At 32.5% G+C, this 16,759-nt stretch overlaps 1 protein-coding gene across 4 annotated transcripts in view; it reads right to left on the minus strand.

Annotated features, from left to right (window-relative positions):
* The window catches only part of XRCC4 (X-ray repair cross complementing 4), a 209,842-nt gene that overhangs the window by 111,282 nt on the left and 81,801 nt on the right, over positions 1–16,759 (minus strand). For all 4 annotated transcript variants that reach the window (XM_016123199.2, XM_016123189.2, XM_016123206.2 and 1 more), the window contains 3 exons: positions 10,168–10,334; positions 3,527–3,679; positions 2,139–2,245 (listed from right to left, as the gene is read on the minus strand). In XM_016123199.2, coding sequence (XP_015978685.2) covers positions 2,139–2,245; positions 3,527–3,679; positions 10,168–10,334 — 427 coding nt within the window. The remainder of the gene's footprint in view (positions 1–2,138; positions 2,246–3,526; positions 3,680–10,167; positions 10,335–16,759) is intronic.

The raw sequence follows: 16,759 nt of genomic DNA on the forward strand, positions 1-16,759 counted from the left end.
CATCTTTACCAATATTTGCATAAGGTACTCCTCCCCCAAACTCTAAATTTGTATATCCAACTCCTTATTCAATACCTTAGAATTAATATTTCTAAAATTAAGTTCTTATCCTTCCTCCTGCAGTCTCCCCCAACTCGGTAGTCAACTGCATGCCTTCAGTTATTTCAGTCCAACAAACTTACCATCATTGGTGTCTGTCTTTCTTTCATGGCCCATACCCATTTCATCAGCAAATCCTGCTGCCTCTAAAGGTATCTAGAATCTGTCTGTTATCATCTTCAATGCTATCACTCAGGTCTAAGCCACTCCCATTCCTCCAATCATTACTGAACTAGCATTCCATCTGACATATCTTCTATGTTTATCATCCTGTAGTCTATTCTCAACACAACAGCCAGCTTAATCCTGTTAAAACTGAAAACACTTATTTGTAAAGTTAAATGTGCCCCTATGTTCACTGCAGCATTATTCACAATAGTCAACACAAGGAAACAACCTAAGTATATTTATGGATGACTAGATAAAGAAGATGTAGTACATATATACAATGGAATACTACTCAGCCATAAAAAATAATGAAATACTGCCACTTGCAGCAACGTGGATGGATATTGAGAGTATCATGCTAAGTGAAATAAGTTACATGGAAAATAAAAAGAACATATGACTTCACTCATATATGAAATATAAAACAGAAAGCAATGAATGAACAAACAAAACAAACTCACAAACACCGACAACAACAGTATAGTTATGAGAGGGGAAGGAGGTGAGGGGGATGAAGAGGTTAAGGAGGTCAAACACATGGGGACAAAGGAGATGAGACTAGACTTTGGGTTGTGAACACACGATACAATACACGGCTGATGTATTATAGAATTATATGCCTGAAATTTATATAATGTTATTACCCAATGTTACTATAATACATTTAATTAAATTAAAAAACAGACAACCTTATCAGTTAATGTCATTTGACTGTTTAAAACTCTATAAAAGTTTCCAATATAAATGAAAGTAAAAGTTGAAATCATTACTAGACAGCCCTACATGACCTGGCCTCTCTCTAATCTAATCTCCTAATTCTCCCTATCTTCATCTTTCCACTTTATCCATACTGCCTTCCATACTACTGTTTGAACACACTGGGCAAGTTCCCCACAACAGGGCCTTTGTTCTTAACTGCTTTTCCACCTAGCGTGCTCTCTCCACAGGCAGACTTACCATCTTCTCATTGAGGCCTTTTCTGGTGCCCTGGCTAAAATCACAACCCTCCTCCCATTCCCACTCTGACATTTTCTATCATCTACCCCCGGTTTATTTTTCTCTTTAGCACTTAACATATTTTACATTAAATTTATTCATCTTGTTATCATCTGAATAGAATTTAAACTCCACAAAAGAAGAAATTTTTGTGTTTTCCTCAATACTGTATAAAAAATTTTCCAGTATATAATAGACACTCCAAAATATATTTGCTATCAAACATTAATTTTGAGAATACTGGGCTTAATTCATAGCCATGAAAGTATAAGATGAGTTCAGGGGCTTCTGCCTCTAAGAAATCTATAAAACTCTAAAAAAATAATCTATGGTTTTAAAAACCTGCTGGGTACTTGATCTGAGGTACTGAGGCTTGGTTACTCTAAACTAAACTGCCATTTCACCTTCTCTTCTCATCTACTCCATCTCACTCAATTACAATTCCTTTTCTTAAAAATGAGAGAAGGACTCAACCTCAGAATAACCTAAAGGATTCTAGATCACCCTGCTCCATTACCCCGCCGATAGCTCTAGCTAGATAAGATCTCAGATGTTAAAGACAGCCCACTTTGAGCTGGAGATATTTAGCATGAAGGCTTACCTTGCTTATTGCTTATGCATTCTTGTTTAAGAACAGTATACCTTGATTTGTGTATGTGCGTGCACGCTTGTTTATTTTGTTGTTGCTAATGAATTACTGCATTTTACAATAAATGCTCATTTTGAACATAAAGTATTTGACATTTTAGGCTAAAAATCTAAAGAATTTTTTGTAGAAAAAAATTTTTCATAACATTTTTCATTATGGATAATTATAATTAGATTAGTCAGCCCAAGAGAGATAGTCATAAAGGAAATAAATGCGTTTATTTTACCTGGAGCTAACACAGAGGGATCAGGTATGTTTTCACCTTCCTCATCGGTACTTTCATTGTAGACTGCATCTCTGTCAGTGGTCATTTCAGAACATGTTGCAGTTTCCCTAGAAACAGAAAACAGTAGACTTATAAATTATTGGCTCACCCCTGGCTAGGTATCAAGTTCACCACTAAGCTATTACAGAAAATATCTGTGGAAAAACATTGTAGTTAAATAAATATACACTGAAATATATATGATTAAGATGAAAGCACTTCCAGAGGCTCACGGACATGGACAACAGATGAGTGGTTACCAGACGGTATGGGGAAAGGGTAGAGAGGAGGTAGATGGGGAAAAAAAATTTTAAATAATTTCTTCAATGAAAAAATAAGCAAATAAATAAATAAATTTTAAAAATAATAAAATAAAAAGTAATGTGAAAGAAAAAAATTAAAATTAAATTTAAAAAAGGCATTCCAATATAAAAAAAGATGTAAGCATTTCAGACTATATTAAACCCTCTTAACAATTTTCTCTTTTATCTAATCTAAATGTGGTTGAGTGCTCATTATAATTAATTCTCAAGTCCATTTCTTATCACTTATTCATCTATCAAAAATACTACTCTTCCAAATTATCTTTTGTGGGTCACAGTATTCATTCAATATTCTACTGATCTCAAAGCATGTTCTGCATTTCATTTGATCTCCTGAAAATTCTGAGACAAATACCTTTATTCTTATTACAAAGATACCCAAGTAAGGCACAGAGAGTTTAAAGAACTTGCTCGAAGTCATGGAGTAATAGATATCAGTGCCAGAGCAGCACATGCTACTAGGACTATCTGGCACCAAATGTTATATTCTTTATATTATGTCATTAGTAAACGTACGTTTTCTCTCAGATTCAGGGCAACAGACCCAAACCTATATCTGCAAATGCCTAAAATAATTATAATTGTCCAAACCATACAAGCTATTAGTCATCTATGATTCTTCTTTAAAAATCAAGTACATATCCACTCTTAGAACTACTGAATTCTAAAATTAACCATTCCTCAGACATCAAAATTACAAATCTGTGTTCAATTCTGTAGTTTTACAGATGATGAAAGATTTTAATTAATATATTTCTAAGAGATGTCTAAGAATTAAACAAATACTATTTAGATAAAATTCATGCCAGTTTCATGATTTAAGTGTAGATGTGACAGTTGGGCAAACACGGAGAGATCATGTTGAGAATTCTCCAGCCCACTACATGCAACAACTAGATCATCCAACCCCAGATGTCAAATGGGCTCATATTACCAAAAAGGTGACACCTAAGTTTCATTAAGTTTGGGAAGAAATTCCACTTAAATTTATGCATCTGCCATTTTAAAATAGAAAGGTCAAAATACCTTTCATGCTCAATGTTCTTTTCTAGTTCTTGAACTTCACTTAACAATTTATGTAAGCTTCTGATTTTTGCTTTCTTCTCATTCAGCACCAGAATAAAACGTTTATAAAGATCAGTCTCCACAGCTTCCTTAGCATCCACACATTTCTCAAACCTAAAATGTAAACAAATAAAGTAACCATTAAGTTTTTGTTAGCATTACTATTATTCAATCTAATATGAAGATAATTTCAAGAAAGCTCTTAAGGAAAATACAGCTAACAATGATTTTATATGCTTTCATTGATTTAATATAAAGTTTTATACATAAACAAATAATTAGAACTTATTTATTAATATTAATAATTTATGTACTGAGATAAGGATCAAAATCATAAACTGATAGCAAAAACTTTTAAAACATCTAAATGACTAAATGTAATATTTATTCAAATCTCTGGCTTATTTCCAAAAGAATATTTTTACAGAAAAAATTTCAAACAGGGTAACTCAAGCCTGTTTCCTATACTTTGTTAATATTACTATAATAGCAACAGTGATTCTGTTTTGTGATTGATTTACCTAATCTGTTTTCCCTAAATTATGAACTGCTCCAAAAACGACTTAACCAGTTGTATCTTATAAGCCAGCATCACACACACAAACACATACACATGCAATGAATGAAAGTATCCAACTTGAAATTTCCAAGAAGAAATTAATGAAACAGCAAATGTGAAACACTATATATCTTCAATATTTGACATATAAGACAAAATAGAAAATTGTCTATGATTTCTAATTTTTTCTATGATGTTCAAATGAGCTAACAAGATATTGTATTAATTTTAATCTTCCAGATATATATAAAGCAAACTAGCAGAGGTTGCATATAGTCGATATGTGATATGTACATACATATATCAAGAATAAACATCTAAAGTTTTAAATATAAATTATTTCATATAAAATATTCTTTTAAATTTAGTCTAGCTCTATCTAGTTTTCTCTTTATAATACTGTTTATACTTCCGTTGTTCTATACAAGTATCCTAGTATTTTTATTCTATATACAATATATTTTTTATATTTATAATATATAAAATGTTTTTCACAGAAATATTTAGAAATAAAATTGTCCAAATTTGATACCTTTGATATATGTGCCCTTATGTTTTCAATAACATACCTACCTAGAGATGCAAAGAATTAGGGCTTCTTATAGGATGAAAAAAAAAAAAAACCATGACAATATATTTCTAGGACCAATAATGCACTCATAGCACAGCCATTACCAAGGCTGTGAACTCATAAGGTCTGACTGTGTGTGTATTTTATGGCCTGCTTAATCCTTAGTGCCTAGCATAGTGTTCTGCATTTGACAGAATTGACAGAAGCTGTGTAGATATGAAATAAATGAATAAAGTGAGTAAGTTAATACGGAGACCTTATAAGGAAATGGAGAATCAGTGATTCTGAATAGCATATTTTTCACTCTTTTAGCAGCTACTCATCATTGTAACAGTACTACTTTTCATCTTCTAAAAAAATTGTGGTAAATATTAACATAACAGTACTCCTTTCATCAGATGTAGCTCTCTGAGAAAAAAGGACACCAAAAGCCGTAGGGGAAAAAAAGAGCCAATTGAAGAGCTGCCAATACTGATGGCTTATTTTGAGCAGGGACATGTCACTGCATATGTATTTCATATGCATTGTGTTAATGTAAACATCATTTCTCATTTTAATGTACTATTTTCTAATGGAACACAATAACAAAAAAAAAATTAAAAGGTGAATAGGACATACATGCCATTAAAATACATGAATATATTATAATAAAATACTTTAAATCTATCCAAAGTAAAAATCAATTATAAAAATATACACTAAATATCCTGTATAATTTATTATATGAAATTTTAGGAATATTAACCAATTGATGATTTGTAATTATGAATAATAATTATTAATTAATAATAGTAACCATATAAAACAGGTAGCAGTCAGTGCATGGCCAGCTAGGAGCTGGGCCGCACAGCAGGATGTCAGCGGCCAGAGGGTGAGCAAACCAGTCCCTGGTGCCAAAAAGGTTGGGGACCGCTGATATAAAACACTTCAATAATTCTTGATTGAAAGAATGTTCACTTCTCGACATGAATTAAAAATGAAAATAAATATCCAAATGAAATATCATGTTATCTGTCTAAAGAATACTATTAATCTAAATAACTAGTTTCACAGCCACATTGTCAAAGGCGACAGCATTCTTGTGGTAGGAGAGCAAACTCAACAGAATGAATGGCATCATGTGAGTTAAACTTGCTTGGTTTTAGCAAAGCTTTAGGAGTTTGTTACTCTCAAACTTCTAATCATCAAACTGGCTAACACTTCCTAAACAAAACTGGAGAGCCGAGGTTAGCTGGAACAGAGTATTGCTGTGAACAGTTTCAGGAAATAAACTTACTCTTAATTATTAATTTATCAACAAATTCAGAGAATACTATCTTTTTATGAACTATTCAGTAACTAAGAGGTACCTACCACTCCCTATACCCTATATTTAATGTCAGTTCTCCCTTATGGCATCATGATGCTATTATGTCTTCTCTATTACTTGCCTCCTGCCAAGCCTCTACTTTAAGATTGAACAAGGTGGGATCCCTCAGTGGAGGAGAAACATGGATTTACTGCTAAGTTTAGTGATACTAAAGGAGAACTCACATACAGTAGATCAGACCACAACTAATCCAAAAATCATCTCCAAGGCAAAGCACAAACCTGATGAAACCATAAATAACTTCAAACAGGAAAGGTCTAAATGATGCTTCATCCTTTCAATAGTGACTAGGACAACAGAACAATATATTACGTTTAATCAATAACTGAGAACTGAGGTATCTAAAAACTTGGACCAAAAGATAGTAATTAAAAAAAATTTTTTTTAAGGATAAAACTGAATATGAAAAAATACTGAATATTCAAAATAAAATATTACTGAGGAAATAAAGAATCTAAGAATAATAAGTCAAAAAACAACAAAAATAAGAGCAGAAACAAGGCATTTTCATACAGAAATAACATCCGAAAAAAAAGAGAGAGAGATTAAATGATAACCCAAAATAAAACAACAGATACATAAATGTGTACATGTGGTACTCAGAAACAGTGCAGTGATCCTTATATTTACAATCAGCTCTGGTCAAATTTATATCCAGGTCAGGGTTATACGGCAAAAGAAAGTATTAATAGAGTTCCGAGAACAAGGAATGCTGAAATAAACTGGAAAAGAAAGCAGTGGTAAAGAGACTTAATAAGCCTTAAGTGCTGAAGAAGATGGTAAACAGCTGTTCCTCATCCTTTCTGAGGACAGAACAAGAGGAAATGGCCTTCAACTATACCATGAAGTACTCAGATTACCAATAGATGGAAAGAAGAATTTTCTGACTGTGACTGTGCTTAAACACTGTAATGGGCTACCAAAGGGAGTTGAAGCTATCTCTTGAGGTCTTTAAAAACTGGACTGAATTCATCTGGATATAATGTGATCCTAGCTTAAAGGCAGAGAGATGTAGTAGAAGAGCTTTCAAGGTCTCCTTATTCTAATGATTCAATGAGTGTCAACCCAATTCAATCTGCTGAAAACTGCCTCAAATTATAGGTTTAATAACTAACACTCAGAATAAAGCCGGAGAGTTTCTAACTTGATGTCTGAGTGCAAACAAAAGACCTATTCAGTAACATGGAATGTGAAAGTTGTTATTTAAAATTCAATAAGAAAAACCAGTGAAATAAATATAGCTAATACCTACAGATTCACATACAATATTTCTGTTTTCTTTATTTAAACTATACAAAATTAAATTAATCCAGTAATGTCACTTCTTTGAAATGGAGATAAACAGTAAATAAAAAAATAACAGCAAATATATGTTAAAACGCTACATATTAAATCTCATTTTTAAATCATACTATCATTCCTCATTCCTTACTCATTCTCATTCCTTATTCAACCTCCGTTTATTCTCCACTGTCGTACCAAATGGAAATAGCTTTAGAGTTGTCTCTGATTACAATAATGCATATTTAAATAACAAAATATATGAAAAAAACTCATTTTTTTCCTTCTAGAGAGTCGTTACCTAAAGATGTGTTTTGCAAAATATGGAATATTACTCAGATTTTTGGTGATTCATATTTCTCCTCTTAACATATCAAAAACATTTCCCATGGAATAAGCACATGTGTATATGACTGCTTTCTGTTCATATAATATCCTATTGTGTGTTAAATATATTTTAGACCTATCTACCATAGCTTAAAAGGGATTCTCTGCACCTATTTTATGTTCTTCTCCCTTTACTCCCCCTAGTACACAGTCTGGACAATGATGGGAAGAAATGATTGTACTGTGGATGGACACTAATAAAAAAGTAATTAGAGGCTGCCCAGAAAACTGAACTGTGCCAGACCTAACATGATGACCCCAATTAATGATGCTCTACTTTCTACGTCCTGTTACCTAACTCAATGCATTCATATCCTATTTTTAATCTCTCTGAAGACTCTTGATCAGTACTACTTGCCTCATGGAAGCTGGAGCTGTAAATCCGTTGCTCATTTTCTCATATACTTGAAAGGCCATTGAGAGGGAACACTAAAGAAAGTACTGTTTGGCCACAGCCAAAATATATTCAGAGCTCCTTAAAATAGCCCCTTTTCTCCTCTGACAGGAAAGAAACCAAGTTTGAGAAACAGATAAAGCTACTAATCTAACATCCAGTATATAATCGAGCACTTAGAATTCTCTGGAGTGGACTGTCTTTCCTCTCTCAGTTTGAAGCACCAACCCAACAACACATATCATCTCTGAGGCACGTGTCTGATCCAGTGTTCACAAAAAAAAATAATAATAATAAGCTGGAGCACAATAAGGCAGGTGATAAGATACAATACTGTGCTTCTGATCAAATAGAAAACCTTTTGCCACAAAAACATGAAAGCACTTTCTAGATAGGTTAGAAATAGCAATCAAGCATCTGTGGGCCACGTATTATATGTACCCCTCACACATACTGTTTTACAGCACAGGGCACATTTTCTCATCTTTGTTCCCTGCTGTTTTCCATTCTATAGCAGTGGTGTTGAATACTAATGAGAAAATACCTCTTTCAACCTCTGGCAGACATTTTAAAGCAATTTGTTCAAGTACCAAGTACCCGATCTGCATTTTTGTAGGCAATTTGTGGATCAAATTTCCTATTACCCTGAGGGTATTTTGAGTTTTAAGTATAATGGCTTATCATGACCATAGTCATCGCCTTTGATTTATTTTGTATATAAACAGAAAAACACACCCACACTACAAATATAGGCCCCAAAACATGCTTCTAGCACAGATATTTGATATTGATTCATGCAAACATGAATAAATTATATGTTAAAGAGAAAAAATAACTATTTTCCTATATAGTTTCCTAATATTTATTACAGTTTTTATTTAATTGGAGATAAAATTAATTCAGAGCTAAAAGAGAACAAAATACTTTCTTAGTAACTTACAGCCAAAAATAACCGGGTGTTAGGAACTTAACTGAGTATGACTTACATTAATTAATAAAATTGAATATACAGAAACAATTTCTTTTAGTCAACTTCATTTTCACAAACATATTGATAAAACCCTTATTTCCCATGTGTTCCCCATATATACTTACTAATATCCACAAAAACAATCTCGATGATTGCCCTAAAAAGACCCTATCTAGAATAAATGTTCTTATGTTTTGGAGCTACTACTGGTTTGAATAAAAATCTATTGGATACACAAAATGTAATAAAATAATATCATTATCATATATATAAAAATATATATTATATATTTCACATAATTCAGATGTTACAAGATTTATATGCACATATATATGTTATATATGTCTGTAGAAATATAATGTTCACAACTTACATTTTATTTTCTTCAAACATCTTTTCCATAATAGAGTAATACAGGCTAACCCCTGAGATAGCCTAGATTATAACATAGTTGAGAAAACTCATAATTGAGAAGATAAGTGACTTTCCTCTTCATCTTTTAAAAAAAATAAGAGGTAAAATCAGGAATATAAAAGGCTTTCAAATGTCTTTTCCAGTAGTCACAATTACCTCATATTTTAAAAATGCTGGTAGTATGAATTTTTGATCAATCAGGAAAAATAAGTCTCTTTTAGGAGCCAAAACACACATCATTTCAAATAGTTGCCATTCATATAAAGATTCCAAATAAGGAATAAATCATGCTTATGTTTCATGTGCTCGTCTTTTTATTCACTATAAATTCTGTAATTTGAGCTAAATTAATCCTTATAAATATTAATTTCCTAAATTTGATTAATATCAATCGGTTCTGACTCTCAGTGCCCAATTATTCCTTATCATATAAGTTTGCCAGTGCCACCGAATACCAATGACCTAAAAGTGTTAATGTACTACCATAATGTATTAATAGTGATCAATAATTTAGTTTAATCATGTTAATAAAGGTATAATAACAGATTTGTTTTAAATATATGCTAGTCTAGATATGTTATAAATTTACAAATTAACTGATATCAAAACAATCTAAAGAGAGCTTAGTGTTACAATACAAACACATCATACACACACCGTTTTTGAACATCATTCCAATCTCTCAGAAGCCTTTCATTTTCTTTCTGCAGGTGCTCATTTTTGGCTTGATTTTCTGTGATGGTGTCCAGGCAGTCACAAATAAGTTCTCGGATGACCTCAGCTGGGCTTGCAACTTTCTCCAGGTTGAAGGTACCGAGTTTGAACTACGATGAAAGGAAAACATGATTAGCTTTGGGAGACTATCAAAATCGAGCAGCCCAGGTTTAATTATATATGATTTCTTCTGAGGGAAAAACGTTTAGGATTCAAATACAATACATTTACCAGATCTAAATACAATGAACAAAAAACTAGGCATCTTCCTGCTTTCTTACTAAAATTTATCATATAAACTAATATGTAACTAAGAATAATTTTTATAAGTGGTAAGTCACTCTCCCGCCTCCTAGCAGAAAAGAAAAAAAAACATAATTGCCATATTAGCATACAATCATCTGTTTGCTACAGCCTTATTTAAGTCATTCTGCTCAGTTTAAGTACAAACACCCACATAAAATAAAAATAAAACTTATCAGTATAGTATTATTTTTTAAGCCCATACAAGGAGAAAAATTAAGCTTATTTTATTATACAACAGATTACACCATCAGTAAAACATAAATGCACAAAATGATTTTGTATTCTCTCATCACGATTGTCAAGCAGTTTTGACTAACATGGACATTTTTAGAAAAGAAAGTTTATCATCACTTGAGAGTTTCAACTATACCAAATGAATTATGAATTTGTGCCACACTTTGATCCTGAATAAAGCAATCGGTAAAATACCAGTACAGAGATAAACACAAGCCCAGGCTCCTAACCTTCTATCTTAGATGACAAAGGAAGAAGAGATCAATTCAAAATCACTAATAACATGCAATTTCTTTTAAAATATCATTTAAATGTATCTGTTTAAAATTCCAAAAGAGAATACCTAAATCTTTTTTTCTTGGCTATTCAGTATAGAATAAACGTAAAATGTTATTTCTTCTTAAGAGTAGGTAACTATTTTTTGGTTTCTATTTTCTAATTATATTCGCTAGCTTTTTCCTTTAACAAATGTGAACATCTGCTTTATCCCAAACAATAAAAACAAGCAAGGAGTATCTAAAAACTCAGTCTAAGAAAACGATTTTACATGAACTAGGCAAGTTATTTTTTAGAAAAATTCAGTCATGTATGAGAGTGACTCTACTGGACCATTTTGCCTGTTTGTTTATGGTGCAGAAAGAACCAAGGAAGGAAGTATCTTTCCACTTTCACTGCTGCTACTCCAGCCTGTCCACATCTTTACAGATGCAAGGGTCCACATGTTCATACGCACTGGAATTTGATGTGGGCCTCACATCAGCCCTAGTGAATTGTGAAGCATAAAATATTTCTGTGCTCTCTTTATTCGGCCCATCCTTAAACTTCCCCTCAAACAAAAAGTAGCAACTTAGGGAAGTATTGTTTTTAAAACCAACAAATTCACTGTATTACATAGTTGTGTCAATATTAAAATCTTTTACTTTAGTTTTTAATTTGACAAGTAAGGCAATTAGCATGGCTGTTCTTTATTAGTTCTGTATTTTCAAAATAATCTACAATATAAGATCAGGACTTCAAATGGTATACCAGATTCACAAGCTACAAATTAAAGACATTTTGAAAGCATATTTCTTTAGAGGCATGTGCGAAAATAAGTTTCTGTTTTGTAGTCAGTTCTCAAGATCTTATGGAGAATTCTGTGTACACAGATCTATCCTAAGCATTTCATTCAGTCTATAATCTTCTAAGGTTTTAAAGCTATCTTTTTATTTTTCTATGTAAAAAAGTTGAGAACAATTACCTTTTTAAACATTGTCAATTCCAGGAGGTTGCCCTAGCTGGCTCTAAACTGTCATTATTTTAGCTAGTAAAACAAACAAATAAATAGCATTTTTCATCTAATCTGCATTAAAACTCTCAATTTCAAAAAATATTCATTTTCTTTAGCTCGGTCTTCGTTTATTATGGATATCTGTCAATCCTTTAAGTCCTAGATTAAATGCCACTCCTCCTCATCCATCACTTCAAAGCCCAGATCAAGTTCTCTGTGTTAGCCTACACTGACTTCTCTATTCATCACAGAGTTTTTTCTCACATAATTTTTCACTCAGTTTCATCCTCCTTATATTTTTCTCTGGTTGTTTCAGAAATGCAATCTTTTCTTTTAAATTTCTAGCTCCTTAAGAAAAGCTATATCTTTTATTTCTTCCATAGCCTCTACAATATCTTGCTCTGCTCTGCACATATGTTAAGTATTCAATATAAATTTGATTTTTTTTCCATTGGAATGATCCTTAAGAATAAGGGAATATAATTATAATGGGGTAGGTAAAGAAAAGAATTGGAAGAGTGATGCTTTGAATACAAATTAAGAAATATTTTAAGCAACATAAGGGTATAAGGAAGTTTTATTTTTATGGAATAGTATAATTGAAACAAAAAGAACATGATTAAGAAACTGCGTAACAGAGGCTGATACTGTGATAATACAAAGGTTTATTAATAAAACCTAAATGGATTTGTTTTTTAAAGTATATATTAAGTAATATACTCAGTTTTCGGTCTTTGAAGTGGGCAGTACCAACCAATTCCTGGGGAATTCTTTTAGCCATTCTGAATGTGTCTACGGAGAGGAGGATTATCGAGGTGTGAGCCGATATTCTACTTAGAACATATCAACTAACGGATTCCAGTTTTGATACATTATCAAAGTAGTCTAAATAACCTTGCAGAATTAATTTTTGTTACTGTCCTGGGAACCAAGATATAAAGCTAAAGGAAAAAGAGGGATAAAGATATTTCGATGTTATTACTAGGCAAACAATAGTCAGATGGAACTCATCTTTTTTCCACTATGTTTTTAAACTTATTTGTATCAGAGAAAAGTTTAGTTGTTATCTACATATATGTACACTTAAAAAGTAAAGCCTGTCCACTAAAATTTATAATATAGGATATTTTGTCCATTGTAAACAAGTACATAATTGCATATACACAGTTGTTGAATAACATAGTTTTAAAATCCTAATAATATAGGAAATCAATCAAGTTATATAATAAGAAAGTATATTGCTTTGGCCAAGTTATGTTAATCATCAACTGTAAGTACTTTGAATCAACTATATTTTTACTAAGATCTTTGTACCATGAACTCTTTGGGTTAGTGACCTGCTGAAAGGTTTACTTTAGATTTAAATAAAAGACATTACGAATGAAACTTCGAAAGCAGTAACATATCTAAGTTGACAGCTGGTCCCATTTATTGTCTAAGGTAGCCAGAACTGAGAAAAGAAACCTGACAAGGATTCCTTCTAACTAAAGACATAAGAGACCTATGTTGTGAAACTACTAACCTTACCTTTTCAACTATTTTCTTGCCTAACTTTATTACAACTCAAAAAAAAAAAATGCTTAAACATTTTAAGATGATTATATAATCAAGCAAAGCTCTGTATATTTTAGATCCGTAGCTTCTTACAACCAAAATACAATAATCTAAAAGTAAAAAATATGCTGAGTTCTAATTATAGTGCTACAAATTATTAGCATTTTAAGATCAGGCTATGTGCTTTAACATATTATTTAGTATAATCCTAGAATTCTTATTTCGGTCTTCATAACTGCAAAATCATTTGTGGGAGCCAGAGAATGCTTGAGAACAAATAAACCCAAAAGTGGTTAAAGAATCTCAGAAGTTACTTTTACTTTGAATGACTATAAATGTTGACTCCATTGCTGTGTTATAATAGAGATGATGAGTCTTGGTTCATGGGAAACATAGTAAAATCTAGATTTATCTTAATTAGGAGTTAAAACTAACAATGAAAACTTATATTATAAATTCAAACTCAACTGGAAGGCTTTTCTTTAAGAAACTGGTTTGGGAGAAAGGTGTTCACAGCAGAGGTTGCCTATTACTTGCCTATTACTTTATTTTTGGTATTAAGTGCTGATAAAAAAAAAAAAAAAAAAACTTGCCTTGGACTTCCTGACGCACTTCTAGATCTCACTATACTTATCTAATAATAACATAACAATATGTTTCTCTATCTTCCACTTAGATGCTAACTGGTAATTTTTCTTGGAATGGTCCCTTGACCCACTTCTCTTTTTTCTCTATAGAGTTATAGGGTTATTCACAATCAAAGCTTCCATTATTACAGATAAGCTGAAAAATGCCAAATGTATATGTCTAGGTGGTCCCTCCCCTAAATTCCAAACTTATATACATATTTAATTCTTTTTTGGAGTAGTGTTACTAGTATGTCCTATATGAATGTCAAATTTCAAATGACAAAATAGAATTCATTTTTCAACGGCCTCACTACTAAACTAGCTCGTCCCTATGTATTCCACTAGACATTCACCATTCATTCAGTTATACTTCGGTGGTATAGTGGGTATGAATACTGAACATGGCATTATGTTATTTATTGTTATACGGTGAAATATAGAATGCATGCGTTCATTCATTTATTACACTTTTTGAGTCTGAACTATGTGCTAGGCATATGGAGACACTCCTATGAATTAGGAATAAAATGTGTCTATACTTTCGGAGCTTATATTTCAGTGGAGAGAATAAATGATTCACGTGATCAAATAATAATTTCACACAGGTATGGATTCAATGAAGAAAATAAAGTCGGTAATGAGATAGTAACCAGAGGGTGGAGTATCCATAGAAAAGCCACGCTGTGCTCTTGACCCACAGAAACCATGTTTCAGTAATAAATGTGTGTGGTTTCAAGCTGCTAAATTTGTGTTTGGTTTGTTACTCAGCAACACAGAATGAATACAAATATGCTTTAATATCACCAATCTAAAAAAAAAAAAAAAGGCAAAACAAAAAGCTCCCTTATTCCCATATCCCAGATTCCATCTACTGTCCATTTTTTTGCTCCTCTCCCAGTAAAACTTCTCCAAAAATGTACCTGGTATCTGTATCTGCACTGTCCACTACAGTAGTCAATAGACACGCATGCTTATTTACAGCAACTAAAATAAAAAATAATATTGAGTACTAAACCACATCTTAGTACTCAATAGCCACATGTGGCTAGCAGTTGTTATATTAAGAGAGCATAGGTAAAAAAAAAAAAAAAGATTATCATCCCAGAAAATTCTTTAGAAGAGCATTAATCTGTTCCTTCATTACATCTCTTTCTCTTTTTAAAAACTCTGCAATGAACAACAAGACTTTTCATAATCTGGCCCCTGACTACCTCTCCAATCTCACCTCTTATCATCCCCCCTACCTTTGCTATCTCTAGCCACTTGCTTTCTTTATATACTTGAATAAGTCAATTATTCCCATATGTAAGAAGCAAAATGATGCTCCTCCAAAGATGTTTACGCCCTATTTCCTGGAACTTGTAAATGAAAAAAGGAACTTTGCAGATGTGTTAAGGTTACAGACCTTGAGATGAGACTATTCTGGATAATCCAGGTGAGACCAGTCTATTCACACAGAGAGATGAAAAACTGCTGGCTTTGAAGATAGAAAAAGGAGATCATAAACTAAAAAATGTGGATGATTTCTAGAAACTGGGAAAAGGCAAGGCAATAGATTCTCCTGTAGAGCTTCCAGAAGGGAACAGTCCTGTTGACACACTGATTTTAGCTAGGTGAGACCCCTGTGTTGGAACTTTAAATCTACAGAACTGTAAGAGTGAATTTATGTTTATTAAGCCACTGAATTTATGATTGCTACAACAGCAAATGAACATGAAAACACTGTGGTACACTGAATAATGTCTGCCCAATGATGTTCACATCCTAATCCCTAGAATCTGTGAAAATTACTTTAAGGGCAAAAGGGACTTTGCAGATGTGATTAAATCAAAGATCTTGAGATGGGGCTGTTATGGATTTTTCAGGTGGGCCCAATGTAATCATAGGGTTCTCATAAGAGGGAAGCAGGAAATCAGACTGAGCAGAAGCCAATGTGATGACAAAAAGAGAAATCGAAGTGATGTACACAAAAGCCAAGAAATGCAGAGAGCCTCCAGGAGCGGAGAAAATAAGAAAAGCACTAAGTTTTTGGTGCTTTGTTACAGGGGTAACAGAAAACTAATTCAGGGTGCTCAACCATTCTTCCTAGAAAATTCTTCTCCCTGAACTGCACATGCTTTTTCCTTCATTCAAGTCTCTGTTCAATGTTACTTCTCTAGAGACACTTTCTTGACCGTTCTAACTACAATATAATCATCCCAGAATCCTCCAAACAGGCCTACAAAGAAATGCCAATAATGCAGATATTGAGAAACAATGTTTCATAATCTCCATAGCAGGTGCTATTATCTTAAAACATTTTATTTATAAATGTTAGTCTCACTTTCACACCCTCAACCTAAGTCCCATACTCATAGTAGGTATTCGAAACATGTCTGTTAACTGAGTCAATGAATACTTGGTCATAAATGCTGCAACTACTTCTCTGGTTTGGCAATATTACTTACAGAGCATTTACATTTTAATGTAGTTAAATATAAAAAGTTTCGTTTTAAGGTCTTTGCAAATCAGAGAAAGTAACTACTCACCTATATTTTCATTT

This window comes from Rousettus aegyptiacus, unplaced genomic scaffold, assembly GCF_014176215.1.
Source record: "Rousettus aegyptiacus isolate mRouAeg1 unplaced genomic scaffold, mRouAeg1.p scaffold_m13_p_8, whole genome shotgun sequence".
In the NCBI taxonomy this organism is placed as follows: Eukaryota; Metazoa; Chordata; class Mammalia; order Chiroptera; family Pteropodidae; genus Rousettus; species Rousettus aegyptiacus.